The 17,037-nt window shown below is 41.1% G+C and overlaps 2 protein-coding genes across 3 annotated transcripts in view; one reads left to right on the forward strand and one right to left on the reverse strand.

The window, feature by feature from the left end:
- Nucleotides 1-2,776, forward strand: part of LOC111216857 (stress-associated endoplasmic reticulum protein 1-like) — a 4,579-nt gene extending 1,803 nt beyond the window's left edge. The window contains exons 2-3 of the mRNA XM_022738488.1: nt 704-776; nt 2,067-2,776. Coding sequence (XP_022594209.1) covers nt 704-776; nt 2,067-2,107 — 114 coding nt within the window. The 3' untranslated portion in view covers nt 2,108-2,776. The remainder of the gene's footprint in view (nt 1-703; nt 777-2,066) is intronic.
- A 3,905-nt stretch (nt 2,777-6,681) lies between these two features.
- Nucleotides 6,682-16,346, reverse strand: LOC111216844 (matrix metalloproteinase-23-like). Of its 2 annotated transcripts, XM_022738469.1 has the most exons (9): nt 16,231-16,346; nt 15,920-16,020; nt 13,896-14,020; nt 13,046-13,185; nt 12,773-12,940; nt 10,521-10,685; nt 9,608-9,718; nt 9,305-9,431; nt 6,682-8,986 (listed from the first exon to the last, which is right to left on the reverse strand). In XM_022738469.1, the coding sequence occupies exons 2-9, from the start codon at nt 15,971-15,973 to the stop codon at nt 8,794-8,796; spliced, it is 1,083 nt and encodes a 360-aa protein (XP_022594190.1). In that variant the 5' UTR covers nt 15,974-16,020; nt 16,231-16,346; the 3' UTR covers nt 6,682-8,793. The 2 variants fall into 2 exon arrangements, with proteins under 2 accessions (XP_022594190.1, XP_022594191.1); XM_022738470.1 differs by lacking the exon at nt 12,773-12,940.
- Nucleotides 16,347-17,037: the final 691 nt, after the last annotated feature.

The following is a 17,037-nucleotide window of genomic DNA, read 5'->3' on the forward strand; positions in this document are numbered from 1 at the left end:
GTCGAGGGAATGCAAAAACGAAAATCTAAAGACGAGCACAGGAATCAAAATGCAAAAGGAACTGTAGTAGTTCTGAAGTGGAGGTACTGCTACAGGAAGTGAGCCACAAACAAGCAGTTAAGTGTTAATGTAGCATTCATTTATTTTAAAAGACCATAATGCTTTGTAAAATAACAAAAGTTATTTTTTTAAATATTAAAAATGACAAAAATACTATCATAATTTAAATAATATAATATTATTTATAATTATTACATAATTATATAACTATAGAACATTAAAAAATGCAATAACCAGTTATTTTGCTCAAACCTGGCAGCACTCAAATGTGTGTAAGAGTGCTCTTGAGTGTGAGTAGATTCAGTTCTTACAGAGAACAAATCCCAAATAAGAAAACATTGGTGAATGTCAGAATATTTGTATAAAGTGCGTAAGTGGGTTTTAAGAAGAAATTTCTTCTTAAGAATGGTCGGTGAATGAGGCCTATTGATCGTTACTCCCAGTGAAACTAATACAACACAGAAGTATCTGAAGTCACACTAAGAACAAACTGAGGAGACAGTGGAACAAGAATAGACTGACAACAAGTTCGAATTATCTTCAGCTGCTGTTGTTTTTGTTGATCTGTACCAACTGTGTGTGTGTGTGTGTGTGTGTGTGTGTGTGTGTGTGTGTGTGTGTGTGTGTGTGTGTGTGTGTTCAGAGGAACATCAGTGAGGACAAAGGTGTGGGTCCCTGGCTGCTCGCTCTCTTCATTTTTGTCGTCTGTGGATCAGGTGAGTCTTCCTCCTCCTCTTCTTCTCCTTTTTAACATCCACGAACACATATGCAACCATAATCATCACACACACATCCTATTCATTGTTTATCAGACATTTTAACAATTTTCAATAACAAAGAAATCCATATAAAAGTCTGACACAGGCACAAACTCTCCTCATTGATGTTCAAGTTTGTTCTCTGGTTTTATTTTCTACAGTTAATTATTTGCTAGAATAATTAGTTTCTTGGGTAAATATGACTTTCACAAAACCACAATAATACTATAATACAACTCCATACTGTGTATAATTATAATAATATTATTATTGTTGTTGTTAAATTATTATTATTATCATTATTATTATTATTATCTGTAGATTCTAAAAAAAACTCAGTGAAGAAACATCCTGGTCTCAGGAATATTGTGGGCTGGTTCTAGATTAGATCATTAGTGTTTTTATATCAGCATACATGTATAGTTTTTAAATTAATTTGTATATATATTTATAAATGAATGTTATGTTTTGTCCTCTGAGTTTATTAACAAACACTAATAATCAAATATAAGAACATAGAGACAATACACTGATCAATAAATATAAAATTTTCTAATCAGCTGTAAAATTTGAAGCTTTTATTCACTTTAAACAGCAACTTTAATTTACAGATTGTTTATTCTCCACCCTGCAGTCAGTGGATCTTGCATGAAACACACCTGAAGTCACTCTGCTCTGAGTGTCACTGTGACTTTAAAACACCTGGCAGGACAGGTGTGTGTGTTTTGGCAGTGGCTAAAAGATAATGCGGGGTATATCTGAGCATGCTCAGAAGTGACAGAGATCAGTTAAAGAACAGAGGGCTCACTCTGTCAGAGAGCTGAACCGGTGATCAAACAGACAAACATCAAAGTCCATCGTTCAGTCCTGAGATCAGCTGACTCATCAGCTTATAAATCATTAAATACATTTAAATAAACCTGTTTACTAATGCTTAATGCTAATGTTTGTTAGCATGCTAATATTAAGATAAACAAGCAAATGAAACAGATGCATAGGAGCCTTAAAGAAATGAACAGTACACTTTGTGTACATACGAGGTGAACGTGTTGCATTCATATTCTCTGCTAAACCTCCGCTCAGTGATTTAAAATAAAATAGTTGAGGATCCATTCATTATAAATGTTGTGGAGCTTTTAACCTCATCTATGGTTAGGGCTCCTCCAATCAGAAACAACAGGCCATTCACACTGCAGAGAGAGAATAATGTCTCTTACTCACTACTTCTCCACCTGTGTTTGTCTGCAGCCATTTTCCAGATCATCCAAAGCATCAGAATGGGCATGTAGAGTGATGTCACCAGCAGGGGGTGGGGCTGACGATGGTGATGATGATGAAGGAACTACGAATGCCAACATCATCAGACCGTCACGCTCCCGCCTCGAACTGACCCCACCTGAACATTCCTGAACTCTGGCGGCCGCCTGCAGGCGTTCCTGCACAGAAGCAACCAAACAAACCCGGAAAACCAGCCCCTCGCCCCCTTGACCAAACCCTGCGCCCTGAAGACCTGTGTTTATTCCAGTTATCTGTATTGATTTAATGTGTCTCTGCTGTGACCTTCTCACAGTCTCCTGCCTGTAAACAAGCCATACATGTGCCATTCTCTGTTTAACTGTGCTTTAACCCCGCCCCCTCTGATTACACCTTATCAGCACAACCCAAGGGGGGTCACAGTCCAACCTGCTCCAGTAAACTGTTTACCCCAGACCAAAATAAATTAATCTGTGTGTTTGTGTTGTATCAGACATCTGCCCTTGTCACATTCCAGCTGATCTGATCTTTCCTGCTCCTCCTGATCCTCCTCTTCCTCCTCCTCCTCCTCCTCAGTGAAAACGAGATAAAGTGAGATGAAGGTCTTTTGAATCAGAAGGTTTGGAGGTGCTGACAGGTGTGTCTGCACTGTGTGCAGCCTCACCTGAACAAAGTGTTCGCAGAATAAAGTTTCATTTTGATGATTTTGTGTGTGTTTCCTGTCTGAAGATCAGTGCTGTTGATGAGAGTTGTTGGTCTCAAAGTCACACTCAGGGTCTACAGATTCATTCAGGACTTGTTGGTCTGGCTGTGACTCCACTGACTGAAAGTGAAGCACTGAGCAGCTTGTGGGAAACTGCTGAAGTTAGACCTTGTCACTTTTTTGGTCTTTGACTGTTTTTACCTCAGGCTGGTTTTGGTCATGAAATGCAGGGACTGATCACCATGGAAACATCCCATTTCTTTCTACATCAAAGGACAAGAACCACATCACATTTTACTTGCTTTCACTGAGATCTGAGAGGAAAACCAGTTTTCAGGATGACTGGGTGCAGTATCTCTGTTTCTCCACCTGATGGAGCTGTTGGACAGACCTATGGTGGTCAGACTTTCAGCACCACCAGAAAAGTGTCAGCACAGTTCACTGAGATCACTCTGAGCATGATGGAGCTTAGTCTATCCCACAATACACCACTGCCTCACCTCAGCCCAGGTGTTTGTGGTGAGGTAACTCTGATAAGAAATCAAAGGAAAAGTTCAGTTTTATTAGTTTGCACTAAAGTCTCATTTAAAGGAAATATTTACCAATAAACAACCAGTCAAAACAACAAACACACAACTCTGAAATCATAAGTCATGACATGAACGTACTTCAAACATACAGAAGCAAATTTTGAACAACTCAAACTTAAGTTGTATTCATGATTAATATTAATAATATTAATATTCCTTCATTACAAAACCACTGCTGAAAAACTGAAAATCATCACCTGTTCTTCCTGTTGTAATCACAAATGTTTCCAGTTCACTAGATTTTTCAACCTGAAATATTTCATGAAATATTTATTTGAAATTTTTTTTTTTATCTATTAGTATTCATGACCCAGGCCATTATCTTAATGATAATATTCATTAAAATGTTGCTGACTTAAAGTATTTATCTATTGTCCTGCCTGTACCAAACTCCATTCAAAAAGGAAACACTTTGTTGTTATCTTGTTTAAAGTACACTCCGACATAAAGGACCTTCTTATAGTTTTATTTGAATATGTGGTTTTCTACTGTTTCATTGTGTATATATGAAGTATATCTATGTGTATATTTATTTTTGCCTCCTGCTCGGTCTAAAGATTCAGTCTAAATTCTTAAAGATTAGTGATAAAGAAAGATTTAATCAGTAACAAAGCTCTGTAGAACAAGAGCTGTTTTATTTCACTGTGTCTTCAGGATGACTGCTAACCTCCCTCTAATATTAAAATGTCTCTTCATTTTTATTTGTGCTTGTTTTCCTGTGAAAATTAATGCAGTCAGCTGTTTTTATTTAAAATGAACTTTGTAAAGGTTTTCAGTTTGTCCTCTCCTGTCTTTGTTGTCACTGTGGACCTGATGAACCACATTTGGTGTCCCTGTGTGGACAGAGCCACTTTGACCCACATCAGGATGCAGTCAGACAGAAAACACCAGATCTGGGTCAGAGAGGGTTAAAACCAGACATGTCTTTGTTTGGGGGCTTTGTTCAATTTTTTATTTATTTTACAAATATGTCTGAATCTTCTGTTCAACAGCAGCTCAGTCTGGCTCCTGCTGTGATGTGTCATTGTGGCTAATGGAGAATCTGAGGAGCACATGTTACCCTTTATTTCTATGTTGTTATTAATATTATTATTATTATTATAATTATTATTATTATTATTATTATCATAAATGTTCACAATTCAAAATGACAAAAGCGACATCTGTACATCTACTGTTTAAACATAAAATCCCACAGTCGTGCAGTTTGAACAGATGGTCACACTGGTTATATCTGATGTTATATGATGAACTGGAGCTTCAAGAGAAACATTATTTATTTGGGCTGAAATGACTTTTTTTCCTTTATTAGAGTAGCAGTGAGAGAGAGACAGTAAAGTCAGGGGTGAGAGACAGAGGGAATGACATGCTGCAAAGGGCCCTGGGTCAGAGTCCTAATGGTACGAGCTCTACCAGGTGAGCCACCCAGGTGCCCCAGAAATGACGGGTTTTAACAGAGTTAATATCAACTGAATTAATGTAATAAAATGTCAAAGTGTCTCATAAAACTAATCCGTTTATTTACTGAAAACAGATTAATGACAGTGTGATTTGTTTCTCAGTGATGTTTAAGAAGACCAGGTCTAAACCCAGCACATGTCTGGACATTGTGTAGTCAATGTGTGAAACTGAGGACGTAGTTGAAAACTGTTGTGGAACCTGTAAACAACTGATATCATCTCGTCCTATCATTATCAACTGGTTTCAGTCTAGTGCCAGCTGGTTTCAGCTCTTCTCTTCTCTCTTACTCTCTGTGCTCACATATACAGTATTTTAATACAGTTGAATTCACAATAAGCTGTTGTTATTAACATGTTTTTCTGTTTGAAAAAGCACTGCAGACGGTGAAACTTCCTAATTGAAACTGTGTCAATTGATTTTGAAAGAGCAACAGCCAATGAAGAAACTCTAACTTACACTTGGCATTCAGTTGACCAGTGGTGGAACTATGATCTGTCAGTCAGTCAGTCAGACAGATAGTTAGTCAGTCAAACAGACAGTCAATCAGTCAGTCAGTCAGTCAGACAGACAGTAAGTCAGACAGTCAAGCAGTCGGACAGTCAGTGAGTCAGACAGTTGGTCAGACAGTCAGACAGTCAGACAGTCAGTGAGTCAGTCAGTCAGTCGACAGTCAGTCTGTTTAGTCAGTTTAGTGATGTGTATCTTATGAATCTGTTAAAAAGGCGGGTACTAACTGGACTATACATACCACCCCTATCAGAGTGGTACAGTCCATCTCTCCAATGTAGTGTATGAAGATATTGTTGAAGTGAGTTCCAGTGACTAGTTGTGTTTTTGGGTGCTGATGCTTGTGTCTTCACTGTCGTATGTCCATTGACCTGTAAGTTTGTTAAGTATGATAGACTAATATAGATGAGACATCACAAACTAATATGGTTTCCAGTACATTCCTCTTTGTGATGATAATCTTCAGTACTGTTAGTCATGCTCATCAAGCCCAGTTAGCTTGAATGCTTGCGGTGTTGGTTTCCTTCTGTTCAGAGCCTGAACTTCATTCACTACATTCAGTGTTAATTCTTTGATCATTTGCATTCTAAACTTGTTGTATATTTCTGTTCACATTTAATCTGAGCACATTTCAACCTCTTTATGACTGTACATTCAAATGTCTATTTAACCATACTATTGTAGTCACATTATCTTGTGTGAGTCTCATAGTCTCATAGACTTTGATGATCAAGTTGCTAGATTCTACTCTAGCATTAGTGTTCCACCTGTTGGCTGAACCTGTTTATTCAAGCTAGTATTTTATGTCATTGTTTGTATTATATTATTCTTATATTGTTGATTTCTCCTCATTCTAGAAACCACAGAAACATAAACCCACACCCACACAAAGGCATCTTCTTACACACCCTATCAAGAGTTTGTTCACTAATAAAGTTTACAGCGTCCAGACTACTGGTGATTTAATCAGGTGGGATCAAGGTATATAAGAGAGAGGTCAGTCTCTCTCTTTTTCTGTGTGTAACTGATTTTCATATCAATACTGTCTTTGTCTTCTACCATGTGACCTCTGAGGAACTCCACAGTGATCACAAATATCTAATGTAACACTTACTATGTTCACTGTTTTTGAACTGCAACACACATGAAAAAGTAACTGTGGGTTTTAATTAAACTATTAGCTGCAAATGATAATGTTTATGCTTTAATTCAATGTGAAAATATGACAGAACACATTTTCCTCAGTGGAGGTTAAAACAGCTGACAGGATTTAGAACATGAGAAGTTGCCACCTGAATGTTTCTATAATCATCTTTGCTAATAAAAAAGAATGAGAAAGGATCAAAGGTTCAATAAGACATGAGTTAGATTTTAGTGAATTCAGTAACTTATCAAGCTGGAACTGAATCCAAGATACAAACTGCTATCAGATCCCAAACATATCACTTATTACTGTTTCATATTTCATCACAGTGAGAGGTAAACAAAGTTATGAAAATGACAAATACAGTCCTCATGTAAACAGAAGGCCACAATCAGTCCATCAGCTGACAGTCTGACGCAGTATCACAAAGAGACGTCAGTCTGTTGTTATTGATATTCTGTTCCAAGATGGAGCCTCTTTCACAACAGTGAAGGTTTCTGATACAGCTCCTGAGTTTTAAGGTTACAGAGTGTTTCTCCAGACAGGCAGTTTGACTCTCTGCGAGATCTCTACACATGAACAGCATGAAAATAATTTACTGACCTTTGAGACTGTACATTTGGATTTAACAGATTCTGATGAAACATACAGTCTGTCTTCTGAAATGACTGTGTGTGGTAGAAAAGGGTTTTAGCGTCAGTGGGTCTCCTGACCTGCAGTACTAACTGTGGCCACTACATGAATATTATGTGATGACTAGCCCACAGCTGCTGCTGGGGTCTGGAAAAAAGTCACAGTTTGATGTAGAATGCCACTGGGAAATAACGTAGTTAAAGGTCGAAGGTCATAGGCGGGATTACATCATTATCTTTGCTATGCAACTAACTAATTAATCTACTGTAATTTAGTAGTAGGGCTGTAAGAGCAATCTGATCTACACATGGTCTCTACAGACTACACCATGATTACTGCAATGATCCACATCAACCACAGCCGACTTGTTTTCCTTCAGTTTTATTATTTATCAGTGCACTGTGCACAGGATTATGGATACATGACATCTCATCAGAAGGATTATGAGGACATCATCACCTCACGAGATGTTTATAAGGACATTATGTCACACTGGGAGGTACATGATGTCATACCTGTTACTGGTTCATGACATCATTCTAGGAAGATAAATGGTATATGGTGTTCTACAGGATTATGAGGACATGAAATTCAGCTGAGATGATTATGAGGACATGACGTAATGCGATGAGTGCTACAGGTACCTGAGGTTGTACAGGATTATAAGGACATGAGAGCATGTCGACTTGATTACAGCGACATTACTGGTCCATGACATCATGCCATGAGAATGAAAGACACAAGTCGTTCTACAGGATTACAGAGACATGACGGATTACAGAGACATGACAAAAAGACGTCAGGTCATAAGGATTTCCTCTACAAGATGTTTTACAGGTTTATGAGGACATGTCATCCCATCATCAATACTACAGGGATATAATGCCCTGATAAAAGGAACAGATCAAACCAGGAGGATTATGAAGTCTACCAAGACTTTACAGGTGTATGACATCATCAGGTTCTATAGGATTATTGGTGCAAGATATCCTGTCAAAGGATTATAAAGACATGACATCATCATTATGAAGATCATGGACACCTGACATCCTACAGGATTATGTGTGAACTAAAGTTGTACGTTACAGTTTGGACTCTGGGCAAATTCAATATTTTATTCATTTTTGAAGTGATGAACCAAACTTTCACACATAGCCATCATTCCAATTAAGTCAGGAAGGTTATGAGAACTGAGATGATTATGAGGATATGATGTATACTAGGAATTTAAGTTTTTCCTTAATGTTTACAGGCACATGACATCCTGCTGAGATGATCACATGACATCCTGCTGAGATGATCACGTGACATCCTGCTGAGATGATCACGTGACATCCTGCTGAGATGATCACATGACATCATGCCAGGACCACAGAGCTGCCATTAATTCATCATGTTGTCCCCAGGGCTCTTTGATGAAGCTGTTTTACTCTGTTTTCACTGTGATGTATTGAGGAAGTTGAATCATGTCCAGCTTAGAGTTTACCTGTGGTCAACAAACCATCAGAAATACCTGGGAAAAGGTCCAAACACAAAATTGCGTCCTTTGAGACTGTGGCCACAGATCCAGTCATAGTGAGTGTTGTTGGCAAGTTGTGTCGTCCCACAAATATAAAACCAGGACTTGCTTTCATCACATTAGTAGTTGTTTCATCCTCCATAACTCCATGTCTGTTGATGTTCTCAGCTGTTGGACGGCTGTTCTGGTTTCAGTCGGATGGCCCAGGAGTTGGCAGAAACAATGTCCCCTCGTCGATGGATGCGACAGGTGTAAACACCCTCATTGAACTCGTTGGCGACGATGCGAAGGTCTCGGTCCTTCATGACAATGTAGCCAGGGATGGAGGTCAGGATCTGCTCACCGTCTTTATACCAGCTGCAGAAAACAGCAAATAAGAACATCAGTCATCAACATCAAGGATTTACATGATTATATCTTTGGATGTTGGACAGGAGGTTTCCATGGTCTCGTTAGATTTTAATGATGAAAGCTTGGGAAACAACAAGTGACTTGGACATTGTGGAGAGATTAAGTATAAAGGTTATTTATGTTTTAGTTCAGAGTATTTATTTTCTTCTATCCAAGAATATCTATCTATCTATCTATCTATCTATCTATCCACAGTCTCTGACTCATCTACAGTCTTCATGTTTTTTGGCTCATGATCATAGTCTGCATTGTTGATCAGCTGACCTGACTTTGGGTGGAGAGCGGGGATTTTTTGTTCCACAGCGGAAACCCACCACCTTCCCTCGGGGAACCATCTTGATCTTGATGTTGGCTGGAGGTGGCGTTGGCGTGGTCACTGCTTCCAAAGGCTCTGTGGAGGGAAACAGATACAGACAGGAAATGATTTTCATACCAGGGATGGTTTGACAAATGGACAGACCTGAGAGAGAATCTTTTTTCTGACAGTCCAGCTGCAGCAGCACAGTAGAGAAGACTTTAAATGAGACTACTAGGGAACCAGAGGCCACACTTATGATTCAGACTCACCATAGCAGAGGTCACAGCGCTGAGGACAATTCTTCTTCATGAAGGTCTTCCTCCGTTCACAGAAGCCGAGTTTAGCCCAGGGATCACAGACTCTCTTCTTATCCAGACAACCTGCAGATGGAACAGGTGAACAACATCAACCTGCAGATGGACAAGGTGAACAACATCAACCTGCACACGAACAGGTGAACAACATCAGCCTGCAGACAGAAAAGGTGAAGAACATCAACCTGCAGACAAACAGGTAAACAACATCAACCTACAGACGGAACAGGTGAACAACATCAACCTGCACACAAACAGGTGAATAACATCAAGCTGCAGACGCACAGGTGAACAACATTTACTGTATGGTACTGTTAAACTACCACTCAGCTCTGTGAGCAGTGATCTCAAGTAATCTGTTTTAGTTTACAGGAGTTAATGTGTAAAACACTAATGTGTATAAATGTATATATAGATTTCAACAACATGGAAATATTCACCATCCATACCATTGTCTTATTTAATCCTATCTACCAGCACCCTGTCACAGATCTGTTCATTTGCTGAGGTTAGGTAATGTGTAAACAAATGTTTTAATTTGAAAGCAGTGGTACGCCTTTATTGTGAAACAATCACAGGAAGTGTTGGGCTCCCTGTAGATGATTAAGACCTGGACTATGAACCACAACAGACCTGGTTCATGTCTGTCCTCTCTGTTCTGTCTTTGTCCAATAAGATTATTTGAATTACTTGAATCAGTGAATTCGACCTTCAGAGCAGTTGTTGACATGTTTACTGCTTCTTTTTGTGAAGTTGGTGTGAAACAGATGTCATGTCTGACAACATGATGGAGAGCAGCTCAGAGAACAAGCAGGACCCTGGGACAGGACTCTGGTCCAGTATCTGGACTCCACATGATGAACATTACCATAGAGTCTCTGGATGCCCCAGACGTCATCCTGAGCGATGTTCCTCTGTCCCGTGTAGGTGGCATTGGGATGCATTAGGGCCTGAGGGTCTCTGGAGTGCCACAGGCCGAGAGCGTGACCGATCTCATGAGCCGCCACCTGGACCAGGTCGTTCAGCCATACACCTGCAGAACCAGAAGAAGTCAGTCTACATGACAACAAAGACAAACAGACCACAGTCATCTAAACACACTGAACTGTCAGTGTCCTTAGGGTGGTGCCAGAGGAAAGGTCATGTTGTAAATCAGAGGGTTGATCCTCTGTATGGTGCCCTTTCAGGACATGTCAGACTCTCACTGTCAGAGTTAGACCAACTGTCTAATGTTTGTTTCCACCAAATAGCCCGAGCTCCTACAGAGTGCACTGTACAGTCTGCTGAGAGTTTGAAGGTTATTTACAGTAAGAAGAAAAAACCTGACTGACCTGGTTAGAATGACCCATTTGAAGTCACAGATGTAGACAATCACAGTGTCTCTGAGCTGATATCACACAAATAGTTGTAATCTCTGTGTCTTTATTGAACTCAGTCATTAAACCTTCTAAACTCTGGTGGAAACAGTCAGTGAGCCTTGGATTTAATAACTGGTTGAACTTTCTCTGAAACCAGCTCTTCCAGTAGGTGCTGATCAGACCTGCTCAATGTTCAGGAGGAAGTTTGCACCATTCTTTTTATATAGCTGCTTCAGTCAGATATGTTCTCAGGATGTCTGGTGTGAATGGCTCTCTGAGCTCAGTCCATAGCTTCTCTACTGGATCCAGGTCTGGGCTCTGACTGGACCTCTCCAGAGGGTGGATTTTCTGTGATGTTTTGGGTCATTGTCCTTTTAGTGACCTCGGCTTTATGCCTTAAGCTGTTACTCTGAGCTTCTTTGTTGCTGATCATCTGTGTTGAGCTGCTGGAGTCATCTCAGCTGGACATCCACTTGTATGGTGAGTAACCACAGAACTGAATTATATCAATTTATAGATAGATTGTCTGACTGTGGACTGATGAAGATCTAAACTCTGAGACTCTTTCAGCTTCATGTTCATCAACTCTTGTTCATCCTCAGTCTCTGAGATCTTTGTTGTGAGACCTGGTTCATATCAGATGATGTTTCCCTAAATGTCTGAGTGTTGTTTTTAAGTCAAAGTTTCTCTAACGTACAACCTCCAATCTGGTTTCACTGACTGACTCCAGGTCTGATAACTCATGACTCCAGTTAGCTTCTGTTCACACACTGTTTCAGATGCACTGTTAATATTTGAACAAGAACAACACAATGATGTGTGTTATTAGTTAAAGCCAATTGTGTTTGTTCATTATTGTAACTTAGATGAAGATCTGATCAGATTTAAGCAAAATTTATGGATAAATGGAGGTGATTCTAAAGGTTCACTGACATTTTCTTGTTGCTGTAGAAGAACCTCAAAGAACCTCAGAGAACTGCAGAACCTCGAGATTCAGCACTGCAAACATCAGGGACAACGGACATTACGACCCAAGGAACAGGGAATAAATATTGACCCTGGAACTAAAGTTCTCTTCAGTTGGTCTCTTCAGTTGAAACACAGGCACAGTCCTGGAAAAGTTCCTGCTGTAAAAAGTCATTATGATTTATCCTGAACCTGAAGCTCTGAACCAAACTTCATGGTCGTAGATCATTTAATTGTAGAGATATTTTACTATGAATCAAAATGATTCAAGGCAAGGTGCCTCCTTATTTTTTTTTTTTTTAAGTTATTTTTTTGGGCTTTTTGTGCCTTTAATGGACAGGACAGTAGAGAGACAGGAAATGGGGAGGCAGAGAGAGGGGGAATGACACGCAGGAAAGGGCCGTCTGATGAGGGAGTCGAACCGGGGGCCAGCTGCAGTGAGGACTGTAGCCTCTATATATGGGGCGCCTGCGTAACCCACTGCGCTACGCGACGCCCCAGGTGCCTCCTTATTAAATAAGATCACTCTTTATTAAACACCCTCAACTATGAGAGGAGTTTTAGAGCAGGAAAAGTACAATAGCATGTGGTTTTAGATGTCAGTTATATGCGAATGATGCTCTGTTATATGTCAGTGATTGTCTCACCTGTTGTCTGTCTGACTCTCTGGTTACTACAGTTACATTATGTCTGTATCTTCAACATTATTTACTATAATAATGTAACTACAGCTACGACTTGTTCTACTACAGCTGTCTGTAGTCCTGCCTCCTCTCCAGCACTACTGTTCAATCACCTTGTTTCCAGCTGAACCTGGACTTGCCAAGGATCCAGAACTCGTGGTTGTCAAAGTGGATTTCTCCCCGTGGCGGGAGGAAAGCGTGAGCCAGCTCACCATTCAGACCGTCGAAACACGGGTGGAGAGGAGACCACCAGCAGTCTGTGTGGTTAAAGGTGTAGAAACCTAACACACACAAACAGGTTTCAAGTTTATAAAACCACTCTCTGTGGATGTCACAGCAACCATACCTCCCATCCCCCACCCCGTCCTCCCCTCTCCTCCTCGTACCGATGGTGATGTCAGCTGTGGCGTTGCCGTCAGTAACCTCAGTGAAGGTCAGGGGAGACACGTCGCTCCACTTGGTGAAGGCGATGCTGATGGCCTTCCTGGTGTCCTCCACATTCAGAGTGTTGGGGAACTTGATGATCCTGAAACACAGAGACAGGCTGAGGGGACGTCTGATTGGTGGAGCTCATTGAGCCTGGCAAACACAATTAAAGGTAAAACAACCTCACTGTTGAAGGCAGGCTGGCCAATCAGAGGGCAGTCAGGGCAACAACAGCAGCAGAGTCAGAGGATTTATTTTACAGTAAAGATAAAACCTGGGAACACCTGTCCAACTCATGACCAGGTACTGTAGAACACTAACTCCACCCAGATCACGATCACATGCCACTGAAACATCCACCTCCACACCTGGTGCAGTTCACCTGTCCATTGCCTGCAGGTGTTTATGACTCAGCTGACAAGTGAGGACTAACCACTCCCTCTGCTTCACAGGTAACAAATGTTCATTCAGCAGCCCACTGACATTTGTACTAAAGATCAGGTCAAAGGTCAGAGACTGAACACAGAACTGAAGAAACACACTGCTGCACCAGAGAGCTTCATTGGAGCTGCAGTTTTTTACGTAGTCAGTGGTGGAGTACATTTACTCTACTCTTTACTTACTTATTTTTTGTATATGTATATACATGTGTTATTTTATTGTGGTAGTACTTTCATCCACCACTTGAATGAAGCTGAGACTCTGAAACTTTTTCCGTGATCACAGTGTTAAACTGTGTTAAAGAGCAAGCTAACAAGCAGGCTAAGAAGGAGGCTAATGAGCAGTCGAGCGGGGTACCTGTCCCTCTACCTGTATGTGATGTTGTGATGAGTCCATTTGTGTCCCAGAGGGTTGATGGCGTAGCGTTTGGTTCTGGTTGCTCTGTGGACCACGTGGTCGGGGGGGGTGTCCTTCACTCTGCTGCTGCTTGACGTCTGAAAACACAAAACAACCAGATCATTGACCATTCCGCTGCCTCCCCTAAGCTGCACTTCCTCTGACGTCCACCAGAGGCTGCTGTGACCAAGCACTCCCTGAGCTGGTTCTGGACTGTGTGTCTCTGGTGTGCGTTTGGTCACATGACCAGTGTTAGTGCTGGTGTGTGTAGATGTGGCAGCAGACTGATTCCATACAGATGTGAAACACTTCTTTCTCTCTCTCTCTCTCTCGCTCTAAGAAATCTGTCACCCACATGTGAACTGTACTGTGAAGCTCCTCTGATCCTTCAGGTCCGACTACAGGGTCCAGACTACACGGTCCAGACTACAGCCCTGACACAGGAGCTGTTTATCATACAGTCCACCGTGTGATGGGTCTTTACTCAGACTGGGTCAGGGATTCGCAGTTTCTCTCCTCACCTCGTTACCTCTGTATGACTCTCCTCATTATTGTGTTGACACGCTCACTAGTATCCTGGTTTTGTTTTGGGCATGTAAACACCTGATCCTGGTATCTGAACCATCTCATGGGGGCTGAGATGATGAGATCAGGACAGACCTGCAGAAACAGGGGCATAAACAACCTGGTTCTGGTTCTTGTTCCATGTAAAAATCATATTTTGAATGTGATTAAAACCAGGAAACTAACACATGCCAACACAGCCAACACAGTGGATGAGTCACAGTAGATTCAGGTTACTGTCATTTAAAACTGTGGTTTAACATTTAAATCATTCTGTTGTGAAACTGTTGACTTGTGTTCTGAATTCATCCCAGATGTTTCCAACGGTCTTCAAACCAGAGAAATCTGTGTCCAACAGAGACAACACACAACAAAAACACACAACATTGTCTCCTCTAACACATGATGGACCTCAACAGTATGAACTAGCCCAGGATCTTATGGTCTGGCTCATGAATTTCCCCTAGGGGATAAATAAAGTATCTATCTATCTATCTATCTATCTATCTATCTATCTATCTATCTATCTATCTATCTATCTATCTATGTAACAGGTCTGGCTCGTCCACGTTCAGAGGTAGGACGTACCTGTTATGAATTCTTCTCCTTTTTGTTCTTCACACTGATCTTGAATCAGGAGGAGATGGAGGAGCAGGAGTCTGGTCTGAGCAGCTGACTGTTCGGAACTTTATATTTTATCAGCGACTGTAAAGGTGGACCTGTACACACCTGTGTGACTGCAGTGTTGGTTCTCTTCATGTTTAGTGCTGATGATACAATCCAATCAGGATCAGACCCTCAGAGCTCAGCAGGTTCAGACTCTGCTGGTTCAGTCTCATCGCTTCATGTTTGTCTGCAGTTTTTTTGGGTTGTTTTCAACTTATACAACTCAAATACACATGTAAATAAATAAATAAATAAATAAATAAATAATCAATAGTCATGTTTTTTTTTAAACAGTGGTGAATCAAATCAGGTTTCTATTGAGGACTGAAGTTTTTCATTCTAATAGAATCAATAAAGTTGATGAAAACCACGTTTTGCAAGCTGACTTATAGTGCCAGGGGCCACTCACAGAGAAGCAGGGGCCACTCAGACTCTTTGTCTATGGTTGAAGATGCAGATGAATGGATTGACAGAAAACTGATCAGCAGCTGATTGATTATCAACACTTGTTACTTCAGTTTCTCTTCCTCAGACATTTGATCTGATCTTATCACAGATAAATCGATTAAACATGTGATTCTGGTTTTGATCATTGATCACTTAAAATCAGTGAGAGAAGCTGCAGCCTGGGGAGTTTTCGGTTTCAGTGAACAATTATAAGTCATTGCTAAGGATACTGATGTCAGTGCCACATTCAGAACTTGAACCGACGATTTAATAAACTCATCAATAAATCAATCAACCAATCGGAGCCCCAGTTCACTCACCTTCATCATCATCAGCATCATCATCATCACCATCAGCTGCTGAAGTGCGTCCATGATGAGAACTGGAGTCAGAGATCTACTCGGTCCGACACATGACCCGCCTGTCAATCAATCAATCAATCAATCAATCAATCAATCAATCAATCAATCAATCAATCAATCAATCAATCAGCTTGTCTGTGTGACGTCATGAGAAGAAAAGATAGAAGTCTCAGGTTTCATCAGGATCTTCTTGAACCAGGAGAACCGACCTGGAGCTGCATAAAACCGCCCCCTGATCTGAGCGAGAAAAAAAGAGGAAAGATTCGAACCAGACAAGAGCCGAACCGTCCCGGATAAGTCCGTGTCCTCGCTCCTCCTCCGGGTTCCTCTTAGTCCTCTGTCCCTCTGTCAAAGACTAGATAACTCGGGTCGATCAGAGTGTGGACCCGGTGCCTCCTACTAGGCTCTGGAACAAACTGAGGGAACTTCCCGGACAGTGCGCTTGCTGCAGCAGTGGGTCTGGTCCGGAGGGGCGGGGTCAGGTGTGTGTGTGTGTGTGTGTGTGTGTGTGTGTGTGTGGTTTCCATTTACACAGAGAGGATAAATGTGGAGTTGAACCCTTTTAGTGCAGATCTACTGACAGAATGTGACTCTGGCTGTGAGGGGACGGGTCGTCAAGGTTCCTGCTCTTCGTCTCTGATGAGCTACAGTAAAAATCAAACATTTATTCTTTTTAATCTTACTCTGTCTGCAGTGTGGGACCTTTGTCTCTGGATCTGAACAGCACATAAACAAACTCAGGCCTGGTTCTTGTTTTTGCATCTGGGGGCCTCTGCGGCCCTGAGGTTCAGGGCCACAGGTAGGGCCACCCTGAGGTGTTTTCCCACCAGCAGCAGTCCAGATGTGCAGCGTTTCTCTTGTCTTTCCTCAGAACATCTGTCCAAACATCCACCACTGATGCAGACCCTCGATCATCAGCTTCCTGTCAATGAGACCAAGACCACATGAGAACTCAGAGAATCTCTGGAGTCTCCTGGTTTCTGCTGTGACTGCATAGTTCACATGTTGCCTCCACTTTCTCCTGTGATAACATGCTGTTGGTAAAATTCTACTTATAATTCAATATATATTTTCAT

The sequence above is a fragment of the Seriola dumerili genome, unplaced genomic scaffold (genome assembly GCF_002260705.1).
Source record: "Seriola dumerili isolate Sdu_G_001 unplaced genomic scaffold, Sdu_1.0 BDQW01000036.1, whole genome shotgun sequence".
Classification (NCBI taxonomy): Eukaryota; Metazoa; Chordata; class Actinopteri; order Carangiformes; family Carangidae; genus Seriola; species Seriola dumerili.

Bases quoted from the DNA above. Each gene is read 5' to 3' on its own strand.
- LOC111216844 (XM_022738469.1), bottom strand. From the start codon at position 15,973: ATGGACGCACTTCAGCAGCTGATGGTGATGATGATGATGCTGATGATG. The intron at 14,021-15,919 runs GTGAGTGAACTG...TTGTGTTTTCAG, and splicing joins TGATGCTGATGATGATGAAG to ACGTCAAGCAGCAGCAGAGT. The intron at 13,186-13,895 runs GTAGAGGGACAG...TCTGTGTTTCAG, and splicing joins CATCACAACATCACATACAG to GATCATCAAGTTCCCCAACA.